General features: G+C 40.9%; 1 protein-coding gene across 14 annotated transcripts in view; it reads left to right on the top strand.

Moving 5' to 3' along the window:
- AGTPBP1 (ATP/GTP binding carboxypeptidase 1) overlaps positions 1 to 21,570 on the top strand; it is a 183,332-nt gene that overhangs the window by 59,075 nt on the left and 102,687 nt on the right. For 13 of the 14 annotated variants that reach the window (XM_070049173.1, XM_070049170.1, XM_070049205.1 and 10 more), the window contains 5 exons: positions 3,409 to 3,476; positions 7,477 to 7,540; positions 7,950 to 8,096; positions 12,043 to 12,174; positions 14,630 to 14,723. In XM_070049173.1, coding sequence (XP_069905274.1) covers positions 3,409 to 3,476; positions 7,477 to 7,540; positions 7,950 to 8,096; positions 12,043 to 12,174; positions 14,630 to 14,723 — 505 coding nt within the window. The remainder of the gene's footprint in view (positions 1 to 3,408; positions 3,477 to 7,476; positions 7,541 to 7,949; positions 8,097 to 12,042; positions 12,175 to 14,629; positions 14,724 to 21,570) is intronic. The other variant, XM_070049190.1, reaches the window with a different exon arrangement.

The following is a 21,570-nucleotide window of genomic DNA, read 5'->3' as shown; positions in this document are numbered from 1 at the left end:
TCCCATGTAGGCACCGGTTCGAATCCTGGCTGCTCCACTTCTGATCCAGCTCTCTGCTATGGCCTGGGAAAGCAGTAGAAGATGGCCCAAGTTCTTGGGCCCCTGCACCACTTGGGAGACCTGGAAGAAGCTCCTGGCTCCTGGCTTGGGATCGGCACAGCTCCGGCTGTTGCAGCCATTTGGGGAGAGAACCAATGGATGGAAGACCTCTCTCTCTCTCTCCCCCTCTCATGAGAAACCCTCAGTGACTTTCCCCTTGAACCACGTTGCAGGTGCTGTAATTATGTTGTCTCCACTCTTAACTCACTGACATTCATCCTCCAGCTGTTAACCTAGGACTTTGGGGTTTAAACACCTACATGAATTTGGGAAGCCAAATGCTGTTCACACTGTAACAAGGATTGTGTTTTTATGAGGTCAGGAAACTTGTAAGTAGGGACTTGATTGGATTATCCACACTGGCAAATGAATGTAGAGTAGAAAATGGTTGGTGGAGCACCTGCTTTTCATTTAGTGGAGGCAGTAACAGATGATGGTGCCTGTTGGTAACAAGGGGAGTTAGAGGCTATGCTGTTTTATCTTCAGAGGAAGAGAGTTTTTCTCCCGTGAAGATGAAATGTGTGAATTTCTTAGTAGTAGGGGCCTCTGTCTTTTGAATATTTTGTGATATTAATATTGAAAATGATTTGACTTTTTTATTAAATCAGTGATCTTTAAAATAGGACATTGAGGGTACATTGGTTATTTGAAACAATTTAATATGCTTTGGTGGAGGCCGGTGGCCCGGGGAAAGGGTGAAGGATAGGTTGGGATGGCAGAGGAATGATACTTTTCAAAAGGAGATGTTTAGATTTACCAACATTAATCAGCTTTTCGGTTTTTTGTAGGTAAGGAAATTTGTCATTGTTTTAGGATTAGCATTATAGCAGCAGGGAACAAAGATGTACAGTATTTTGGATCTTTATATCACTTCTGGAAGTTTGTATTTTAAAAGAAGTATGTTTCTGTGAGTTTAACACAGTTGATTAGCTGGAACTGAGATGGCACATAATAACATGAGGTTTTGTTTTCTTTTACGCTATCACTTTTTTTTGTTGTTGTTGTTGTTAATTTGAAAGAGTTAGAGAACTTGAATCTTCCATCTACTGGTTCACTTCCCCAGATGGCTGCAATGGCCACGGATGAGCCAGGCAGAAGCCAGAAGCCAAGAGCTTCTTCCAGGTTTCCCGTGTGGGTGTCAGGGACCCAACACCTGGGCTATCTTCTGATGCTTTCCCCAGGTAATTAGCAGGGAGTTGGATCGGAATTGGAGCAGCCAGGACATGAACTGCCACCCGTATTGGATGCTGGCATCTCAGGTGGTGATCTACCCACTACACTACAATGCTGGCCCTGTGGTTGTTGACTTATGGATGAATGTGACATCTAATCTTTAGTGTATTTCTTTTGTAGGTAATTATAGATAGTTTCACAAATAACATTATACTACTATAACCTCTCTGTAGTCCATTTATTTTTTTTGACAAAATGAAAAATATTTAATAAGCAAAACAATAAATTTAAAAGGTATTACACGCGTGACATAGTACAAACACCAAGACAGAGCTGTTAACTTAGCAGTTCTTGTAAAAACGAGAATGCCTGACAGTGCCTCCCCCGGCCTCATTCAGTGAGTAAGCTGGGCACCACCCAGTTACTTCAAATTGGCTTTTCTTCTCACTTTATGAAGCCACATTTGCTATTCCTCTTGAGAGTCCATTTATTCTTTAATAACTGCTGATTTAGACTAATTTAATTTTCAAGTGCAAAAGGAGCATCATTCTGCCTTTCAAATAAATAAATCTTAGAAAAAAAGTTTTTGCATTGGTATTCATTTGGGGAGCAATACCAAGTCTGTTGTGCAATCATCCCGCTAAAAGAATGATCTTCTGTTACTCTTGGTAGGAGTGCACTGACCAGCCAGCGATGTGGCACAACTACTTAAAGTCTTGGCCTGCAGTGCCGGCATCCCATACGGGCGTCAGTTTGAGCCCCGGCTGCCCCACTTCTGATCCAGCTCCCTGCTAATGTGCCTGGGAAAGCAGAGGAGGATGGCCCAAGTGCTTGGGCCCCTGCCCTCCCTTGGGAGACACGAAGTAGTTCCTGACTCTGGATCGGCTCAGCTCCAACTGTTGTGGCCATTTGGGAAGTGAACCAGTGAATGGAAGACCTCTCTCTCTCTCTCTGTTTCTACCTCTTTCTGTAATTTTTTCAAGTACTTAAAATAAGTCTTTAAAAAAAAGTGCATTGAATTTGTAGAAGACCATAAGCTTTGAGTTCAGATATATCTAGGTCACCTGGTCTGTTTCCCTTGTTTGATTAATGACTTTACCAGGGTTTCTTCTTTCTTAACTTGGATTTTTGATCCTTGAAAAAAGTACTGTTTTCTCCAGAGCATTAAAGTAAAAAAATTATATGAAATAATGTAAAGTGAATGGAATGTTGGCCTATGATCTATTTTCCTTTGTTAATCAAATAGAATAATTAAGAAGAAGCTCTAGGAACCTTTAAATAGTAGAAGCAGGTTTTTTCCCCCATCCTAGTGAGAGGAAGTGAATCATTAGGTGATCGGATCTTCAGATTCCTACAGGAGTAACTCTTCCTTACTGATGTTTATTTTTCAATGACTCCAGAATTTTTAAATGGCGTTAATACAATCAAAACACTTGAAAGCAGTTAACACTGTTGTTAACAGTTGTGATAACTGTTTTCTATATACACTCATAAAGATGAAGAAAAAGGCTTAACCATTGACTCTTAATCCCAGTTCTGGCACCTGCCCTGTATGACTGACTCGAAGGTTCTAGGTGGACTAACAGGCACTCACCTGGTCCGTGATGGGAGCTGTGGTGAAATGCACCGAAGGTCTTGGGAATTGGAATCTAGAGGTCTACACAGAGTGGAAGTAGGAGCATCCTGGAGCCAGTTTGGAATATTTACTGGGCCAGTAGAGACTTGTTGGTTCTCTGTTAGTGATGTGTGTACTTCTTCAAAATGTAGATACTTTTATTTTTTTAAAGATTTATTTATTTGAAAGGCAGAGAGAGAGAGATGTCCTCCATCCTCTGGTTCACTTCCCAGATGGCTGCAATGGCTGGAGCTGCGCCGATCTGAAGCCAGGAGCCAGGAGCCTCCTCCAGGTCTCCCATGTGGGTGCAGGGACCCAAGGACCTGGGCCGTCTTCTACTGCTTTCCCAGGCCACAGCAGAGAGCTGGGCTGGAAGTGGAGCAGCAGGACTCAAACCTGTGGCCATATGGGATGCTGGCACTGTTAGGTGGCAGCCTTACCTGTTATGCTATAGTGCCAGCCCCAAAATGTGTATACATTTTCAGTTGGTGTTTTAAGAAAAATTGTTTTCTATTTTTCAGAAAAAACAAGGAGAGAAATGACAGCCAAAGGCTCTACAGGAATGGAAGTTCTGCTGACAACATTAGAGGTAAGTTACTAGCAGGCTTTGATTATATAATTGTTAATATGAAGCAATGCTGAGGTAAGTTACTAGCAGGCTTTGATTATATAATTGTTAATATGAAGCAATGCTGAGGTAAGTTACTAGCAGGCGTTGATTATATAATTGTTAATATGAAGCAATGCTGAGGTAAGTTACTAGCAGGCGTTGATTATATAATTGTTAATATGAAGCAATGCTGAGGTAAGTTACTAGCAGGCGTTGATTATATAATTGTTAATATGAAGCAATGCTGAGGTAAGTTACTAGCAGGCGTTGATTATATAATTGTTAATATGAAGCAATGCTGAGGTAAGTTACTAGCAGGCGTTGATTATATAATTGTTAATATGAAGCAATGCTGAGGTAAGTTACTAGCAGGCTTTGATTATATAATTGTTAATATGAAGCAGTGCTGAAGGAAACAGTCCTCGTATATTGTGTGTGTGTGTGTGTGTGTGTGTATGAAGTATAACATTTTTTTCTTAGAGATAAAGTCAATGAATGAAAGCTTATTTTGTGTCTTATATTATTTGAAATGGTGATTAGGTGGATTTCTAGGTTATTTCCTTGTGATTATAATTAAACCATAAATTTTAATCTTAATGCCATTCTAATTAGATATAATAATAGAAAATAACACATTATCTGGAAACAAATCTTTAACTTCAAATAAGCAATACATATTGGAAATTCTTTTTTATTGTATTAGTTGATATACATTCATGATTTGCTTTAGTATATATATGTTAGTTGAGTAACTACATTGTATTGATGATAATTGATATTCAGTGTTAGTGTAGAAGTTTTGGGTAGACCAGCAGGGTATATTCAGTATTCAGAATCAGAATTCTGTGTTTTATTCAATACAAAGAATGAAAGGAAAATAAAGATTTATTTATTTATTTGGAAGAGTTAACAGAGGGATGGAGAGAGAGAGAGAGAGACCAGATGGCCACAATGACCAAGAGCTTCATCTAGGTCTCCCATATGGGTGGCAGGGGCCTGAACACTTGGGCCATCCTCTGCTGCCTTTCCCAGGCCATTAGCAAGGAACTGGATGGGAAGTGGAGCAGCTGGGATACGAACTGGCACCTGTATGGGATCCCGGCATCACAGGCAGTGGCTTTACCAGCTGTATCACAGTGTTGGCCCCGAATTCATGTTCTTTGGTAGGATGTCTTTTTTTTTTTTTTTTTTTTTTTTTTGACAGGCAGAGAGAGAAAGAGAGAAAGGTCTTCCTTCCCCCACAAATGGCCGCTACGGCTGGTGCACTGCGCCAATCCGAAGCCAGGATCCAGGTGCTTTCCTCCTGGTCTCCCATGCAGGTGTAGGGCCCAAGCACTTGGGCCATCCTCCACTGCCTTCCCAGGCCACAGCAGAGAGCTGGACTGGAAGAGGAGCAACCAGAACAGAACCGGCGCCCCGACTGGGGCTAGAACCCAGGGTGCTGGTGCTGCAGGCAGAGGATTAACCTAGTGAGCTGCAGCGCCGGCCGGTAGGAAGTCTTAACATTGTAAAAGTGGCATTTCTCTCTAAATTGATCTGGCAATTTAGGGCAATCTCAATAGAAACACTAAGAGTTGGTTCTGGTGTCATGGTAGAATATGTTAAGCTGCCACCTGCAGCGCTGGCATCCCATATGGGTGCCAGTTTGAATCCTGGCTGCTCTACTTCCTATCCAAATAATGTGCCTAGGAAAGCAGTGGGAGATGGCCCAAGTGCTTGGGCCCCTGCACCCATATGGAGGACCCAGAAGTTGTTCCTGACTCCTGGCTTCAACCTGGCCCAGCCCTGGCTGTTGTGGCCATCTGGGGAGTAAAGCAGCAAATGCAAGATCTTCCTCTCTCTGTGTCTCTGTAACTCTGCCTTTCAAATAAATAAATATATCTTAAAAAAAAAAAAAAGAAATACTAAGAGTTTTGTTTCTAAAGTTAAAGTGAGGAGAAAAATAAAGCAAAAATAGAACATCTCTGAAAAAGAGAAATTAGAACTATTACCAAACATCAAAGGACATTATAAAGCTTTATTAATTAAAATGGTTTAGAAATTATGTGTATAGGTAGTAGATAGGCATCCATGTAATAGAAAAATCAAAAAATGAATTAAGATATTTAAGGGAATTTAATACTACGTAATTAAAAGCATTTCAGATTAGTGTGGAGCAGAGGGCCTACTTAATAAGTAGACAGGGGACAGGTTGGTAGCCATCTGGGAAGGCGTAACATTTTTTTTCTCCCAGACACCTTTTAAGGTATATAAAGTTCATGCATTTCATTAATACAAATTTAAGAACATAGTCATTCTTCTCACCCCACTCTCCCTCCCACCCAATCACCCTTCTTCCTCCTCCCATTCCCATTCCCATTCTTATTTTCCACTAAGATCTATTTTCTATCTAACTTTATAGATGTAAGACTAACCCTACACTAAATAAAGAGTTCAGCAGAGACTAAGGGCTGTTGAAAGTCATCCCATCTCAAAGTGTCAATTATCTCATGCATCCTACATCAAAATGAGTTCTATATAAAACAGAGATTGAAGTATGAAAAGTAAAATCCCAATACTAGATGAAGCATTGGGATTTAAAAAAATAATCTTACAAAAAGAAGGCTTTTTTTATGTGGGAAACAAACAGGAGCCAGAAGAGAAAAGACTGATACATTTTTAACCACAAAAATGCTTGGATAAAACCACTATCAATAATTGGAAACTCATAGATTTTCTTTAACATAAAGAGCTTCTAAAAGTCAATGAGGAAAATAAAGACCATGTAAAAGTTATGAATGGACAGTTCCCAGATATGGAAAGACCAATGTCACTTGAGATTGAACATCATATCCAGTAAGAGAAATGTAACCGAAGTGCAGTGTTTGAACATTTTCACTTTGTAGGTTGGTTGTCCATCCAGGCTTTGAGAATTGGGCTCTTTTCCATTGCGGATGATGTGTGAATTATCCCGTGGAGAGCAGTTTGATATTGTCTGTCAACATAAGTCCCCATATTCTTTGACCTAGAAATTTATTTCACAAACAGATGTGCTTCATCACATGTAAACATATGTAGTAACTTTTTGCAGTTTTTTAATAACAACTTAAACATCCGTGGGTAAGTGACTGAGTTACATGAACGATGGTATAGTCACACGAGCGGACTCAAAAAAATTCATGGAACAATAAAATTAATATTTTCTATGAACTTTTTGAGAACCTCTTGTAGAATGGAATTTATCCGGTAGCCCTTAAAATGAGGGAAGAAGCTATTGATTGATTGCCCTGTAAAAAATCAAAGTGCAGAGTAGTATCTGCTGGGTAGCTCCATTTGAAGAAGTGAATCAGTCTACATGTTTGTATAGATGGGTTTCTTTTTTGTGTGTTTATTTTTGGTAGAATACACAAGAAACTAACATGATTACTTCCAGATATGGAGCTGGATGACTGAACAGTCACCATGCATACATCTTAGTGCCTCTTATGTTATTTATTTTTATTTGTTTGAAAGGGAGAGCGACAGATAGATAAGAGATAAGAGACAGAGACATAGAGATCTTCCTTTGCTTGCCTGTTCCCCTGAAGCTGGGACAGGTTGAAGCCAGGGGCCTGGAACACCATTTGGGTCTCCAGCAAGGGTGGCAGCTGCATCTCTGGGTGTGCCTCAGCTGGAAGCTGAATTAGAACCCAGATTCCATGCAGGATGCAAGTCTTGGGTTTTATTGTCTATCTGGTACAAAGATGAAGAATTCAGTTAATTCCTCCTACAGTAGCGCTGATACTAAGACAATGATAACTCAGATGACTTGTGAAAATTCTTAAAGGCAGCCAGAAATGATGGAAGTGATATGAGAATAGTAGAAACCTGAATGCATTTGTTCTTAGAGAAATTGGAAGAGTCATGTGTAAAATATAGATAGTTCCCAGCAGGTAAAAAAAATGTTTGGGAATCACAAATTTATGGTGTTTTAATAAAGCAACTCAATTATTTATTTCAGAACACGAAAGATCTGCAAACAACACTTAATATCTTAAACATTCTTGTTGAGCTGGTGTCAGCTGGTGAGTTTTTATTTTCTTTGGTAAGATTTGTTTATAAGCAGTGAGCAGCAATGTATCGTGTACTTTATTTGGAGTTTTCTGATACTCATAGAGGGGCTTTTCTGAATACTGGAATTTAGACACTGAAATATCATAGTTTTGTTACTGCTTGTTTTTGGTATCTTCAAGTATTCCTCAAACTACCCCAAACAAAATTATGTTTAATAGCCTTGAACTTAACCGATAATTTTGGTATCATACATGCTTATTCTTTGTGTGCTGTATCCTAAATATATGAAATAAAAGTGATTTTGGTAGTATTTATTTGGCTTTAGAAATCAGCACTTTAAACATTTATTGAATGTTAACAAATTGTGATACCTAATATAGGAAGGTTTGTTGTTGAAAAGCATTTTTTTTAAACTTTTAGGCGGAGGTCGAAGAGCGAGTTTCTTAGTTGGCAAAGGTGGTTCACAAATATTGTTACAGTTACTTGTGAATGCCAGCAAAGAATCTCCCCCACATGAGGAGTTAATGGTACAGATTCATTCAATTCTTGCAAAGATTGGACCAAAAGGTAAAGGTTTCCCTTGCATGCATATTGAATCCAGACCATCTTTGTGAAATTCATTCTTTCTGCTCACTTTAAAAAAATCTAAAATGCTACTTTTTTTTTTTTTTTTTTTTTGGCCTTAGCAATGGAATGCTTTTTACAGTTACCTAGTGACTTTCAGGGGTGGATGACCCTGGGACCACCTGTGATGCTGGTGTCCTATATGGGGTTGGTTTGTGTTCCAGCTGCTCTGCTTCTTATCCAGTTCCTTGCCAATGCACCTAGGACAGCAGCAGAAGATGGCCTAAGTTCTTGGGCCCCTGCCACCTACATGGGAGACCTGAGACGAAGCTCCTGGCTTTGGCCTGGCCCAGACCTGGCCTTTGAGGCCATCTGGGAAGTGAACCAGCAGATGGAAGATCTCTCTGTGTGTCTCCCCCTCTTTTTCTGTAGTTCTGCCTTTCAAATAAATAATTCTTAAAAAGATGGAGGACCCCAAATTCATGAAATTGTTCTGCATGTAGTAGAGAAAGGCAGAAAAATGTTAGAATCACAAGTGTATATAAATTGTGTGTGTGTGTATGTGTGTGTATACACATGAATGTAGGTGTAAAGGGTATCTGTGATAGGGCTATGGTTGAGGCTAGAAGGAAACAGTATGCATGGGAAAGTTCTTGTTTTTGAAAATTTTTTAAAATTTAAAAAAAAATTTTTTTTGACAGGCAGAGTTAAACAGTGAGAGACAGAGAGTTATAGACAGTGAGAGAGAGACAAAGAAAGGTCTTCCTTCCGTTGGTTCACTCCCCTAATGGCTGCCACGGCCAGCGCTGCGCCGATCTGAAGCCAAGAGCTGGGTGCTTCCGCCCAGTCTCCCTTGCGGGTATAGGGACCCAAGCACTTGAGCCATCCTCCACTGCCTTCCCGAGCCACAGCAGAGAGCTGGACTGGAAGAGGAGCAACCGGGACTAGAACCCGGGGTGCTGGTGCCACATGTGGAGGATTAGTCAACTGAAAAAATTTTTATTTATTTATTTGGAGTGGGAAGGAGAAGTAGGTAGGTAGAAATAGACAGCAGACATCTCGTCCATTTTCTGGTTCACTCCCTAAATGCCTGCAACAGCCAGTCTGGGTGAGGCTGAAGCCAGGAGGGAGCAACTCAGTCTGGGTGGGTGGCAGGAACCCAATTACTGGAGCCATCACCTGCAGCCTCCCAGGGAGAATCGGCAGGAGGTCTGAGTCAGAAGCAGAGCTGGGACTTGGAACCAGGTGCTCCAGTTTGGGATGTGTGCATCCCAAGATGAGTCTTAACTGCTTTGCCGAACGCCTACCGGTGGATAGGAATGCTGGGGAACATGGAGACGGAGTGGGTCATTGCTTTTCATTAAGTCACATTTGTGCTGCGTAGTCTCAATACCTAGGAAACTTGCAATCTAGCAAAGAAGAGCAAAATACATGCAGTTCTGAGACTGATTATTACCGCAGTAAGACATGCAAAAATATTTTAAAAATAGACTAAGAAAAGTGGGATATACCCATGGACCAAAGGAGCAAGCTGATTTACGTCAGGTTAATGGAGGAAGGATCTTTTGAATGGAATCTGAGTTCATTTTGCAGCTTTGTGTAAGCACAAAGATTAAATGATTTCTTAACCTCTTTGAATTGTTTTAAGAGTTTTGCCTGTGGCAAAGGCATATGAGTTTTAAATTTTAGAGTATTTAGGCCGGCGCCGTGGCTCACTAGGCTAATCCTCCGCCTTGCGGCGCTGGCACACCGGGTTCTAGTCCCGGTCGGGCGCCAGATTCTGTCCTGGTTGCCCCTCTTCCAGGCCAGCTCTCTGCTGTGGCCAGGGAGTGCAGTGGAGGATGGCCCAAGTGCTTGGGCCCTGCACCCCATGGGAGACCAGGATAAGTACCTGGCTCCTGCCATCGGATCAGCGCGGTGCGTCGGCCACAGCGCGCCAGCTGCGGCGGCCATTGGAGGGTGAACCAACGGCAAAGGAAGACCTTTCTCTCTGTCTCTCTCTCTCACTGTCCACTCTGCCTGTCAAAAAATTAAAAAAAAAAAAAATTTAGAATATTTAGCTTAACTACCTTTTCAGAAAAGTGTGTATGTATGTAGTATATACATAGTTTATGTATTTACATTTAATGTACATTAATATTTAGTGTGAATGCTTAATAAATATAGGTTTAATGCATATCTTTATATTATTTAGCTAGTTTTTTACCAGATAAATAATAGTGATTGGATTTTAATTTTCCTGGTATATTAGGGGCCTTAAGAAGTAAGCATATGCTCAGGTAAAGCTACCATTTGTGATGCTGGCATCTAAATGAGTGCCGGTTCATGTTCCAGCTGCTCCACTTCCAATCCATTTCCCTGCTAATGCACCTGGGAAAACAGCTGAAGATGGCCCAGGTGTTTGGGAGACCTGGAAGAAGCTCCTGGCTTTGGCCTGGCCCAACCCTGGCTGTTGCAGCCGTCTGGGGAGTGAACCAGTAGATGGAAGATCTCTCTGTCTCTGTCTCTCCCTCCCTCTCTATAACTCTGATTTTCACAATAAGTAATAAAAAAGAAATATGTAAGTTGTATTTTATTTTTCTTTAACTCTTGTATGTGAGATTTAAGGACCCCCTTTAGAGATTTTTGCAAACAATCAAAAAGTAAGAAAATCTTATTTATTATTGACTATTACTTTGTTTCCTTCTCTAATTAGAACCAAGTTATCTTGTACTTTTCATGAAGTTAAGCCATTTATGTATTTAATTTATATTTGTATTTAACATTCAAGTTGTAGGAATCTGTACTTTTTCTATGTATTTGAAAAAATGTGTGCTATTCCTTTACTATTTGACCTAGTTTTCTGTTTTCATGTCATTGAAAGCATCGAACGGTAATTTCTTCAGTGATAGTGATTTTTTATCCTGTTTTTTTTCTTGAGAGGTCAGAATTACTTTCCCATGGTATTATTTAGTTCTCTGACTTAGAATTCTTTTTTTCATGATTATTTGTTTTCATCTTATTTGAAAGAGAGAGAGAGAGACAGAGAGGAAGAGATTGATTTTCCATTTGTTAGTTCACTCCCCCAATGCCTGTAGCAGCCAGGGCTGGGCCAAGCCGAAGCCAGGAACCTAGAACTCCATCTGGGTTTCCCACATGGGTGGCAGGGACCCAAGAACTTGAGCCATCTTATCTGCCTTCCAGGGTACACATTAGCAGGAAGCTGGATTGGAAGCAGAGAGGCTGTGACTGGAACCACAGACTCCGATACAGGATGTAGGCACCCCAAATGGCATCCTATCCACTGTGCCAGACGCCTGCCCTTGACTTAGAATTTTGTTTGTGAAGTTTCTCTATTTGCTGGTCCAACATACTTTTTTGTTTAAATCTTAACATTCTTATGTTCTTGTTACTTAAATTTATTTTTACTCTTTTAGTTTCTTGGTAGGCATAAAAACCAAGAGCAACTCTTCCTTTTTTATGTTGAGTTACGTTATTGTACAGATTTATTGAATGATATTTGCCAGATTATTTTCTACATAGGCTGTTCATTTTTAAAAAGTCAATTTATAATTTTCTGTAAGGCTGAGAAGAATACTGGTAATGAACATTTAGCCTGTTCCTTATTCTGCTCAGCTATATATGGGTTTCCTAGGAAATGTGTTGAACCAGGCAGACTTGACATGTGCAGTGGGTCAGGTAAATTCTTCCTTTTATGACAGTCTAACTGTCGGGCTATTCTAGCTGTGTCCTCTCACCTGAGCCCCTTCCCCACCGCCCTTTGGTATGTTGCTTCCGATGCAAGGGGTGTTTTCACAGTCACATGATTGTAATTTTAGTTCCTTCCAGTCAGGTTTTTATTTGACAGTATGAATTCACAATATGAATTTAAGGTATTATTGCTTTGTGATACCTTCATTTCATTCACAATTTACATGTAAATAAATTGCATTTCTCTTCTTTGAAACAGATAAAAAATTTGGAGTGAAAGCTAGAATTAATGGGGCTCTGAATATCACCCTGAATTTGGTCAAACAGAATTTGCAGAATCATCGCTTAGTTTTACCTTGTCTTCAGCTTTTACGAGTGTATTCTGCCAACTGTGAGTATTTGAGGGGCCTTTGGTTAATTCAGTGTTGTGAAGTTACACAAAAGGAAAACCTTAGAGTACCTTAACTCTGTAAACTTCTGAAACTTGTGGACAAGGAAAGGGAAGATTAGATATGGCTTATTGTAACTCCTAACTCCAACTACAACAAAAGAGACGTGGGGTGAGGACGTGCGTTGACGCAATCTTGAGAATTCTCAGTAACTGCCCAGTTTGTAAAGAACTGGGGTAAGGGTGCTGAGTAGGTGTGGAAGAGTAGGGAAGCAGCAGAGTGCAGAAAGATGGTGCGAGAGCTTCGAGAGAAGCTGGAGAGGGAAGGCAGAGACAGCCCCTGTGGGTCTCCCAGACTCTCCTACTCAGCAGCCCTAGGTCTCACCGCATTGAGGTAGGGGCTTCCTTCCCACTCCCCTGCTATGGAGTGAGGAACATTGCAAAGTAACAGAAAATGCTTTGCCTGTGTGTCTATCTAGGCTTTAACACTATGGCTAATGATGTGCTTAGAGGAAAATACCTTTGGATGCTTACATAATAAATAGTTTTATTGTTAGAAAATGAATAGATACCTAACCAAAATAGTTAAGAACAGAAAAACACTCATAACACAGGAATGGAAAAAATGGAAACATATATTAGAAAAACAGGAAAACAGTTGATTTAAAAAAAATTGGATTTAAAAAAAATTACAAAAAAGGAACACAGCATAGACATAAGTAAATCTTAAAAAAAAATGTTCTTATTTCCTTTTGTATCTATGTATTATTCTACTGTTCCTTCAACTTTTATTTTCTTGAGAGGTAGCGTTATAGAGAGAGGTCTTTCATCCTCCCCAAATGGCCGCAATGGCCAGAGCTTTGCTGATCTAAAGCCAGGAGCCAGGAGCTTCTTCTGGGTCTCCCATACTTGAGCGGGGACCCAAGCACTTGGGCCATCTTTCACTGCTTTCCCAGGCCATTAGCAGAGAGCTGGATTGGAAGAGGAGCAGCCGGTATATGAACTGGCGCCCACATGGGATACCTGTGCCATAGGAGGAAGCTTAGCCCACTGTGCCACAGCGCTGCCCCAGGAACATCTTCCAAAACATTTAAAAGCTACATTTTTGGGGCCAGTGCCATGGCACAGTAGGTTAATCCTCTGCCTGGGGCACCAGCATCTCATATGGGCGCCCGTTCTAGTCCTGGCTGCCCCTCTCCCAGTCTAGCTCTCTGCTGTGGCCTGGAAAAGCAGTAGAGGGTAACCCAAGTGCTTGGGGCCCTGCACCCACATGGGAGACCAGGAGGAAGCTCCTGGCTTCGGATCAGCGCAGCTCCGGCTGTTGCAGCCATTGGGGAGTGAACCAACGGAAGGAAGACTATCTCTCTATCTCTCCTTCTCACTGTCTGTAACTCTAACTCTCAAATAAATAAATAAAATCTTAAAAAAAAAAAAAAGAGCTACATTTTTAGTGGTGTTTTACTGAATTAACACTTTCCCAGGCCACAGCAGAGAGCTGGATTGGAAGTGGAGCAGCCGGGACTGGAACCGGTGCCCATATGGGATGTCGGCACTGCAGGCGGCAGCTTTATCCACTATGCCACAGCGCTGGCCCCGATAATTGGGTATTAAAATTGCTCCCCATTTTTCCTTACTACCACTGCTTTAATGAAGGTCTTCTTTACCTCCCACCAAGACCACACAGCCTTAGTGTCCCTCAAATCCTCTTCCCCAGAGCACTGCAAGTTCTGATCTGTTTCTGGGACATTTTGGGTGTTTCCCTGGAGCTGACAATTAATTTCTGGGGCCGTTGGTAATTTATTTCCTACCTCCGTTTCCTGCTTTGTCTTCTCGTGCGTTCTGAGACAGCATGTGATGGCTTACTCCCATGCTGTCCCTTGTCTCTGTGCAGTAGTCTGTGCTGCCCCTGTCTGCAGAGACCCTTGGTGAACCCAGCCACCCAGGAGCTCCCGCTGCCGTCCTGGGTCACTCCTGCTGATGTTAGAAGACTGAGCCCAGGCATCATGTTCTCTGGAACCGCCTGGCTCCTCCTGGATTCAGGATTTCTCTGGTGTAACCCAAGTAGCCTAGCTCTTTTACTCTTCTGGAAACTAAGCTAGTGATTATGTGTGTTGTCAGTCTTTCTGTTCTGTGTTCTCTCGGGCAGACCAATCCTTGTGACTGGCATTCAGTGAAGTTCATTAAGTTTAGGTGGAACAATGGGACAACTGAAGCACTTAAAAATTTTTTTTGGTTGTGACTTATTTTGGGATTGGCCTGCAACTTCCATTTGAAAGAGAGAAACAAACCCCGTCCCTTCAGGTCCACCATAGCTAAGGTGGGCTTTAAGAGAGACTTGAGTTCACACTTACGTAACAATTTGTGTATATTTTTGGCTATGCATTACCAGGTGTACACATTTTTAATTACTGAAGTTTTCTTTTTTTTAACCACTTTGCATCTTTTCTCTCCCTTCCAGCTGTGAATTCGGTATCCTTAGGGAAAAATGGAGTTGTGGAATTGATGTTTAAAATCATTGGACCATTTAGTAAGAAGAATTCCAGTCTTATGAAGTGAGTAAATAGCCATTGTTAATTCTGGACCTCAGTATCTTCATATGTACAATGAGCAGGTTGAATTAAATTGTATCTAGGGTCTTTTCCTAGTTCTTAAATTATGATTTTTATCATGATAAAGATTTTTATCTTCAGATTACATCAACTTTAGAAAGTTTTAGATTGACTGATCTATAGGTTTCATAGAAATTTAGATTTTGAACATTGCTAAATAGCATAAGAAGGAAAAATAATTTATAGAATATCATTCACTCAAAAACATTTATTGAGTGCCTACTATATTTCCCACTCAGTTTCGCAGTCTTTTAATGACTATTTCTTTTGTTCTCACAACTACCCTGACATGCCTTACATTTGCACGTTTATATTTTATTAGTCATGTCATTCTTTCTTTTATATGTGTGACTGTGTGTAATTCTCATCCATTCATAGGACTTTGAACTGCAGAAAATAAAGTGGTTTCTAGTTATCTGTTTATGTTTAGTATTTTCTTAAGCTGTATTAGAGGTATTTGAAGTTTTTTTGTGGGATTTTCAAACATCCATGAAATATAGTTTCTATGCTATTCTATTAAACTAATTTAAGAAGTTACTTATTGCTTATGTGTTTAACAGTTATTAATTTTCTGCCACTTTTGTTTCATTTATTTCCCATATGTTTCGGATTGTTTTTTCTGGGGTACCCTTCTAAGCAGATTGCAGGTGGTGTGTGTGTGTGTGTTTCTGTAAACAAATCCCCGTTACTTTCTTTGAATACTATCATTTCTCTCCTAAATACTACAATATATAAGTCTTCCAAATAAGGACTTAAAAAATAACCGTACAAATATATCCAACAAAATTATTAATTTCTTAATGCAATCTAAAATCTAGGCTTCAGTTTTCTCCAGATGTTTCAAACCTCTGCATCTTTGCAGTTTGTTTGAATCAGAATTTATACAAGAAACATTGTGGCTTATTCCGTTTATGAAATTTATAAGCCTACATAAAAGTACAGAGAATAGTATAATGAACTCATGTGCTTGTCACCTAATTTCAACAATAGTTAATAATCTGTTTTAATTTCATCTTCTCCCTCTGGCCTTGTTTACTCCTGGAGTATTTTAAAGCGAGGATTAACCATTATGTGTGATCTTTGAATTCCTTGTTATGAACACTATCAGATGCAGACTGTTTCAGTATTATGATATCATTTCTGTGCCCAACAATATTAATAATTGCTTAATATGCAGACTTTTTGAATAAGAAATATGTTATTTTCATTTGAATTGTTCAAATCAGGTTCAGATAAGATGTGTATGTTCCATTTGATTGATAGGTGTCCTAATCTTTTTTATTTTTAAGATTTATTTATTTATTTGAAAGAGTTACAGAGAGGCAGAGAGAGAGAGAGGTCTTCCATCTGCTGGTTCACTCCCCAAATGGCCGGAACAGCCAGCTGGGCTGATCCAAAGCCAGGAGCCTGGAGAGTCTTCCACATCTCCCACATGGGTTCGGGGACTGAAAGACTTGGGCCATCCTCCACTGCGTTCCCAAGCACATTAACTGGGAGCTGGATTGGAAATGGAGCAGCCAGGACTCGTACTGCCCATATGGGATACATATGGAGGCTGCAGACCAGGGCTTTAACCCATTGCGCCACAATGCTGGCCCTGCGTCATAATCTTTTTAAGTCAATAAAAGTCCCTGCCCCCCATTTTTTGGTTATGTTTTATTTGTTGAAGGACCTGGATGTTGTGACTCTTAGAGTGCACCACATTTTGTATTCAGATGACTACATCCTGAGATTGCTTGCTGTAAAGCTGTGTATCCCTTGCATTTTTTGTAGATCAGCAAAGCTAGTGGCTTGATTAGTTTTGAGCTCTCTTTATGGGATCAGAAATATTTCTTGGGTAGTCTAGGCATGTTGTTTTGCATCAGGCGAGGTCAGTGTGCTGAGGGAATCCATCCCATAGCAGCGTCTCCATTCACTTTGCTCTTAGTGACTCAGCAGCTGTCTATCACATTGCCGAGGCCTGTTTCAGTAGGGAGTGCAAACTAAAGACTTTTCCAGTTTGCTCTTTTTTTTTTTCCTGTTTATTAGCTGTGAATTATTGGTAAAAAAGAACTTATTCACATGAACTATTTGTTAAATTTTACCCTTAAACAGATAGGATTTAGGACATTGTCAGTCCTTTTATTCAAAATATTTTAAAATAATTTGGGAGTGTTACATGTAATTGTTTATTAAATATCATTTGGTGGGGCAACTCAACATATTTTACTTATGCAAAGATTATACACAATCCTAGAGCGTCTGATGATTGGTAATAACACAAATATGTAAAACTGGCTTACAAAGTCAGTGGAGTGGAGTGGTTTGGAGTAGCCTGTGGAGTCAGAGTTGGATTTGCACGTTAGTTCTGTAACTGTCCATGAGATCTGAAGTCAGTTTCTTAACCTGTAATGCCCCAGTTTCCTTGTCCCTAAAATAGTAATAATATTAGTTTTCTCCATTATCAGGTTTGTGAGGATTTAATGAGATGATATATATAATTAGCACCATTCCCATGTTAATGTAGTATTGTTTAGGAAAACAGAGTGTAATTGGATATGAATATGTCCTAATTAATACTAAAAGACTATTTTTTGCCTTTATTTAATGCAACATTTCTCCTCTTAATCTGCAAAGTACTTTATCGTTTATTTCTCATGTATTGGTCATGACCCCATACTTAAGATCTTCATTACTCTATTTTAACCAAGTTACCTAATCTGTTTGTAGGACAAATGGGACATTTCAAAGGCCTTTATAACATACCACATGACTACATCCAAAAACATGTGGAACTCGGTGGGTGTAAAATTTCTGAGAAGAAAATGTAGTTAAACAATCCCCTTATTCTGTTTCCTATTTATACTTCAAAAAGAAAAACAAATTTTCTACTTTATTTTTTACTTTAAAATAAACTGCTTTAAAATAAACCACTCACTACTATATTCCTAAAGTTTTACCTATGAAATTTGCATTCATTAAATAAAAGCTTTAGAAAATAAAAGAAACCATATATTGACTAAACATTTTCTTTTTTTAATATTTTATTTATTTGAAAGAATTAAGGAGGGGGTGGGGAGACAAAGATGGAGAGAGAAGGAGAGGGAGAGGGAGAGAGAGAGAGAGAGAGAGAGAGAGAGAAATCTTCCATCTGCTGGTTCACTCCTCATGTGTCCTCAATGGCTGAAGTTGGGCCAGGTGAAAGCCAGAAGCCAGAAGCATCATCCAGGTCTCCCATGTGGGTGGCAGGGGCCCAAACTCTTGGGCCATCTTTCACTGCTTTTCCCAGTGCTGGCTTAGCCTTTAGGCTGATAGGCAGATTGCCAAGAAACCACACTGATTTTATAAACCCACAAAAATGCTTAATTTCTTTAAAAATCATAAGAAAAAAAATGAACCTTTAGGTTGAAGAAAATGTTAGTTTGTGATATTAATATTCATCTTTGTAGCAACTCAATTGTTAAATACAAATTTCAAATTTTTTTGTGGAGTAAGGGGCCCATGAAGGCAAGCAGTTGCCTGGAGCCCGTGAAAGTCATAATATGATCCTAATGGTGTGGCTGAGCCTGTGAGACTCTCAGCACCATCAAGAAGCTGAAGCTCCAGCACCTCCAGGAGCCTCACTGGGACTGGGGCCTATTGGTCCTGGCAGTCTCCCCCCCCCCCCCCATTCATTTATTTGAGAGGTAGACTTACAGAGAGAGGGAGAGACAGAGAGATCTTCCATCAGCTGGTTCACTCCCCAAATGGCTGCAATGGCTGGGGCTGTGCTGATCTGAAGGGAGAAGCCAGGAGCTGCTTCCGGGTCTCCCACATGGGTTCAGGGGCCCAGGGACTTGGGCCATCTTCTACTGCTTTCCCAGGCCATAGCAGAGAGCTGGATTGGAAGTGGAGCAGCCAGGACTCGAACCAGGTCCCACATGGGATGCTGGCACCGCTGGCAGAGGCTTAGCCCACTACGCCATTGCCAGCTCCTAATCATTGTGTTTCACTCTGCCTCCTGGCTCACCCTGGGATCCTCCCTCCATACACATTCTGCCCTGTCCAGATGCCAGACTAGTGGGGTCACCTGATCTTGAGCTGGCACAGACCAGTGCCCATATGGGATGCCAGCACCACAGATGTGCTTAGACCGCCACGCCACAGTGCCGGCCCTGCTTGTAGTCATTTCTCTGCTGTACTTGCTGTCGTTACAGATTCATTTGCATGTTCAGTTTTATGTAAATGAAATCATACAGCATGTACTCTGTTTTTAATTTAAGTGGTTTTTATAAAAGTTTTAAAATCTGCCAGTTTTTAACATTTCGCAGCATTCAGTTAGAGGGAGCCTCTGCCTTCTTCCATGCATCATAGAGTCACTTCTGTTGTTGCGTGGATCGATAGTTTATTCTTTGTCACTGCTGAGCAGTGTTTCTATTCTATGGATAGATTATAGTGTTTTTTTACCCATTCATCTGTGGATAGACATTTGAGTTGTTTCTGTTTTTATTTAAAATTTTGTGAAGATTTATTTATTTGAAAGGCAGAGTTGGTGGCGGAGAGAGAGAGAGGGGAAGAGACAGAGAGAGAAAGCTTCCATTCACTGGTCCACTCCCAAAATGGCCACAATGACTGGGGCCGAGCCAGGCTGAGGCCAGGAGCCAGGAGCTTCTCCAGGTCTCCCACGTGGGTACGGGGCCCAGGTGCAAGGACTTGGGCCATCTTCCGTTGTTTTCCCAGGCCATTAGCAGGGAGCTGGATCAAAAGTGGAGCAGCTGGGACTTGAACTGGCACCCATATGGGATGCTGGCACTGGCTTAACCCACTATGTCACAGTGCTGGCCCCATTTAATTTTAAATTTTAAAAAATTATATAAAAGCAAATTTCATGTATTACATATACACATTTTTAAGAGCATAGTGATATTTCCCAGCCTACCCTCCTTTTCTCCCTCCTTTTTCCCTTACTTTTCTTCCAATTTTTACATTGATATACTTTCAGTTTTCTTTATGATCACAAAATTAACCCTCCACTAAATACAGGATACAATAAGTAGTAAGTAGAAAATCCACTGTTCTTCAAGAATGTAGACAAGGGCTACAAACAATACTTACATCTCAAAATGTCAGTTTTGTTCATATACATTGCATTTCTTTGTACTCTATGTAAGTTACCACAGATCAGGGAAAGCGTATGTCATTTGTCTTTTTGGGACTGGTGTGTTTGTGGAAGAGCATTGATATGGCCCTGTGCTTTTATTGTTGGGTAGATACCTAGGAGTGCAATGGCTGCATCAGTGGTATCTATATGTTTTACCTTTTGAAATAACTGCTTTTCCTTCATAATAAATCTGTAGATATTTGAACACATCAGCAACAATTATGGTAGCTCTTTTAATTATTTAATTATTTATTTATTTGCAAGTTAGAGTTACAAAGAAAGAGGAAGAGACAGAGAGATCTTCCATCAGTTGGTTCACTCCCCAAATGGCTGCAACAGGCAGCACTGGGCCAGGCCGAAACTTCTTCCTGGTCTCCCACGTGGGTGGCAGGGGCCCAAGCAGTTGGGCCGTCATGCCACTGCTTTTCACAGGCCATTTTCAGAGAACTGGACTGGAAGGGGAGCAGCCAGGACATGCATCAGTACCCACATGGGATGCTGGCATCACAGATGTGGCTTTACCTGGTATGCCACAATGCCAGCCCCTGTTTTAATCTTTCAGTTGGTTTTCCCTCCGCATTTTGGGCCTTATTTTACTTTTTTTTTTTTTTTTTTTTGTACTTGTGATACTTTTTGATTGGGTGCCACACAGGGTAAATTTCACCTTGTTGGTGCTGGGTGTTTTTGTATTTCTGTAAATATTCTTGAGGTCTGCTCTGGGATGCAGCTAGGATACTTGGAAGCCATTTGTCCTCCTGAAATATTTTCTGGATGCGTAAGATGGGATCTGTGCAGCGTTCTAGGACTGATGATCCACCACAGCTGAGGCGGGTCCTGCTGCGTGCTCTGCCACATGCCCCCTGGATTTCGAGGTGGCTGGTGTGGCTGGTGAGAACAGGGACTGTGAGTACTGTTAACACCCGTGATGCCTGTTCGGGGTGCTTTCCCTCAGTCACACATGGCCCTGATAACTACCTTCTGCATGTTCAAAGAGAACCAACCCTCTGAAAATCCCCGAGCTTCTCTGATTGCAAAGGTTTCCTTCTTTGGATGCTCTGCAGATTCTTCCTGAATTTTTCATGTCCAGTTCAAGTAATCCATGTGCTCAACTCGGAATCTGCCAGGGTGCTGTGTGATTTCCGTCCCCCTGTGGTATGGCTTGGCAGCCCTCTCTCTGGGTGTAATCAGCAGGAGCAGTTGTTGCAGCTACCTCATTTGTTTCCATCTCTTACAGATCTTTCATTACCAGATATCTGATATCTTAAATGACTTTTCCATTTTGTCCATTTTTTAGAAGTTATGTCATGTGAAAGGGTGGATCCGTTTCCTGTTGCTCCATCTTGTTTGCAAATAAGAGTTCAGGTTGGCTTCTTTTGTTTTTTATATTTCATTTTTATTTATTTGAAAGAGTGACAGAGAAAGAGGGGATTAGGCAGGGAAAGAGGAGGGAAGGGGGGGAATGGGGGGAGGAGAGAGAGATTGATTGAATGATTTACCATCTGCTGGTTCACTACCCAAACGGTTGCCCTGAACTCCATCCAGGTCTCCCACGTGGCAGGGGATGGCAGGGATCCAAGTACTTGACCAAGTTCTGTTGCTTTCCCAGGCACACCAGCAGGGAGCCGTCTGGGCTGCAGAGCAGTGGGACTTAAAGCAGTGCACTCATCCGGG

This window comes from Oryctolagus cuniculus, chromosome 1 (assembly GCF_964237555.1).
Source record: "Oryctolagus cuniculus chromosome 1, mOryCun1.1, whole genome shotgun sequence".
Classification (NCBI taxonomy): Eukaryota; Metazoa; Chordata; class Mammalia; order Lagomorpha; family Leporidae; genus Oryctolagus; species Oryctolagus cuniculus.
The sequence above is the reverse complement of the archived record's forward strand: the minus strand, read 5'-3'. Positions and strand labels throughout refer to the sequence as shown.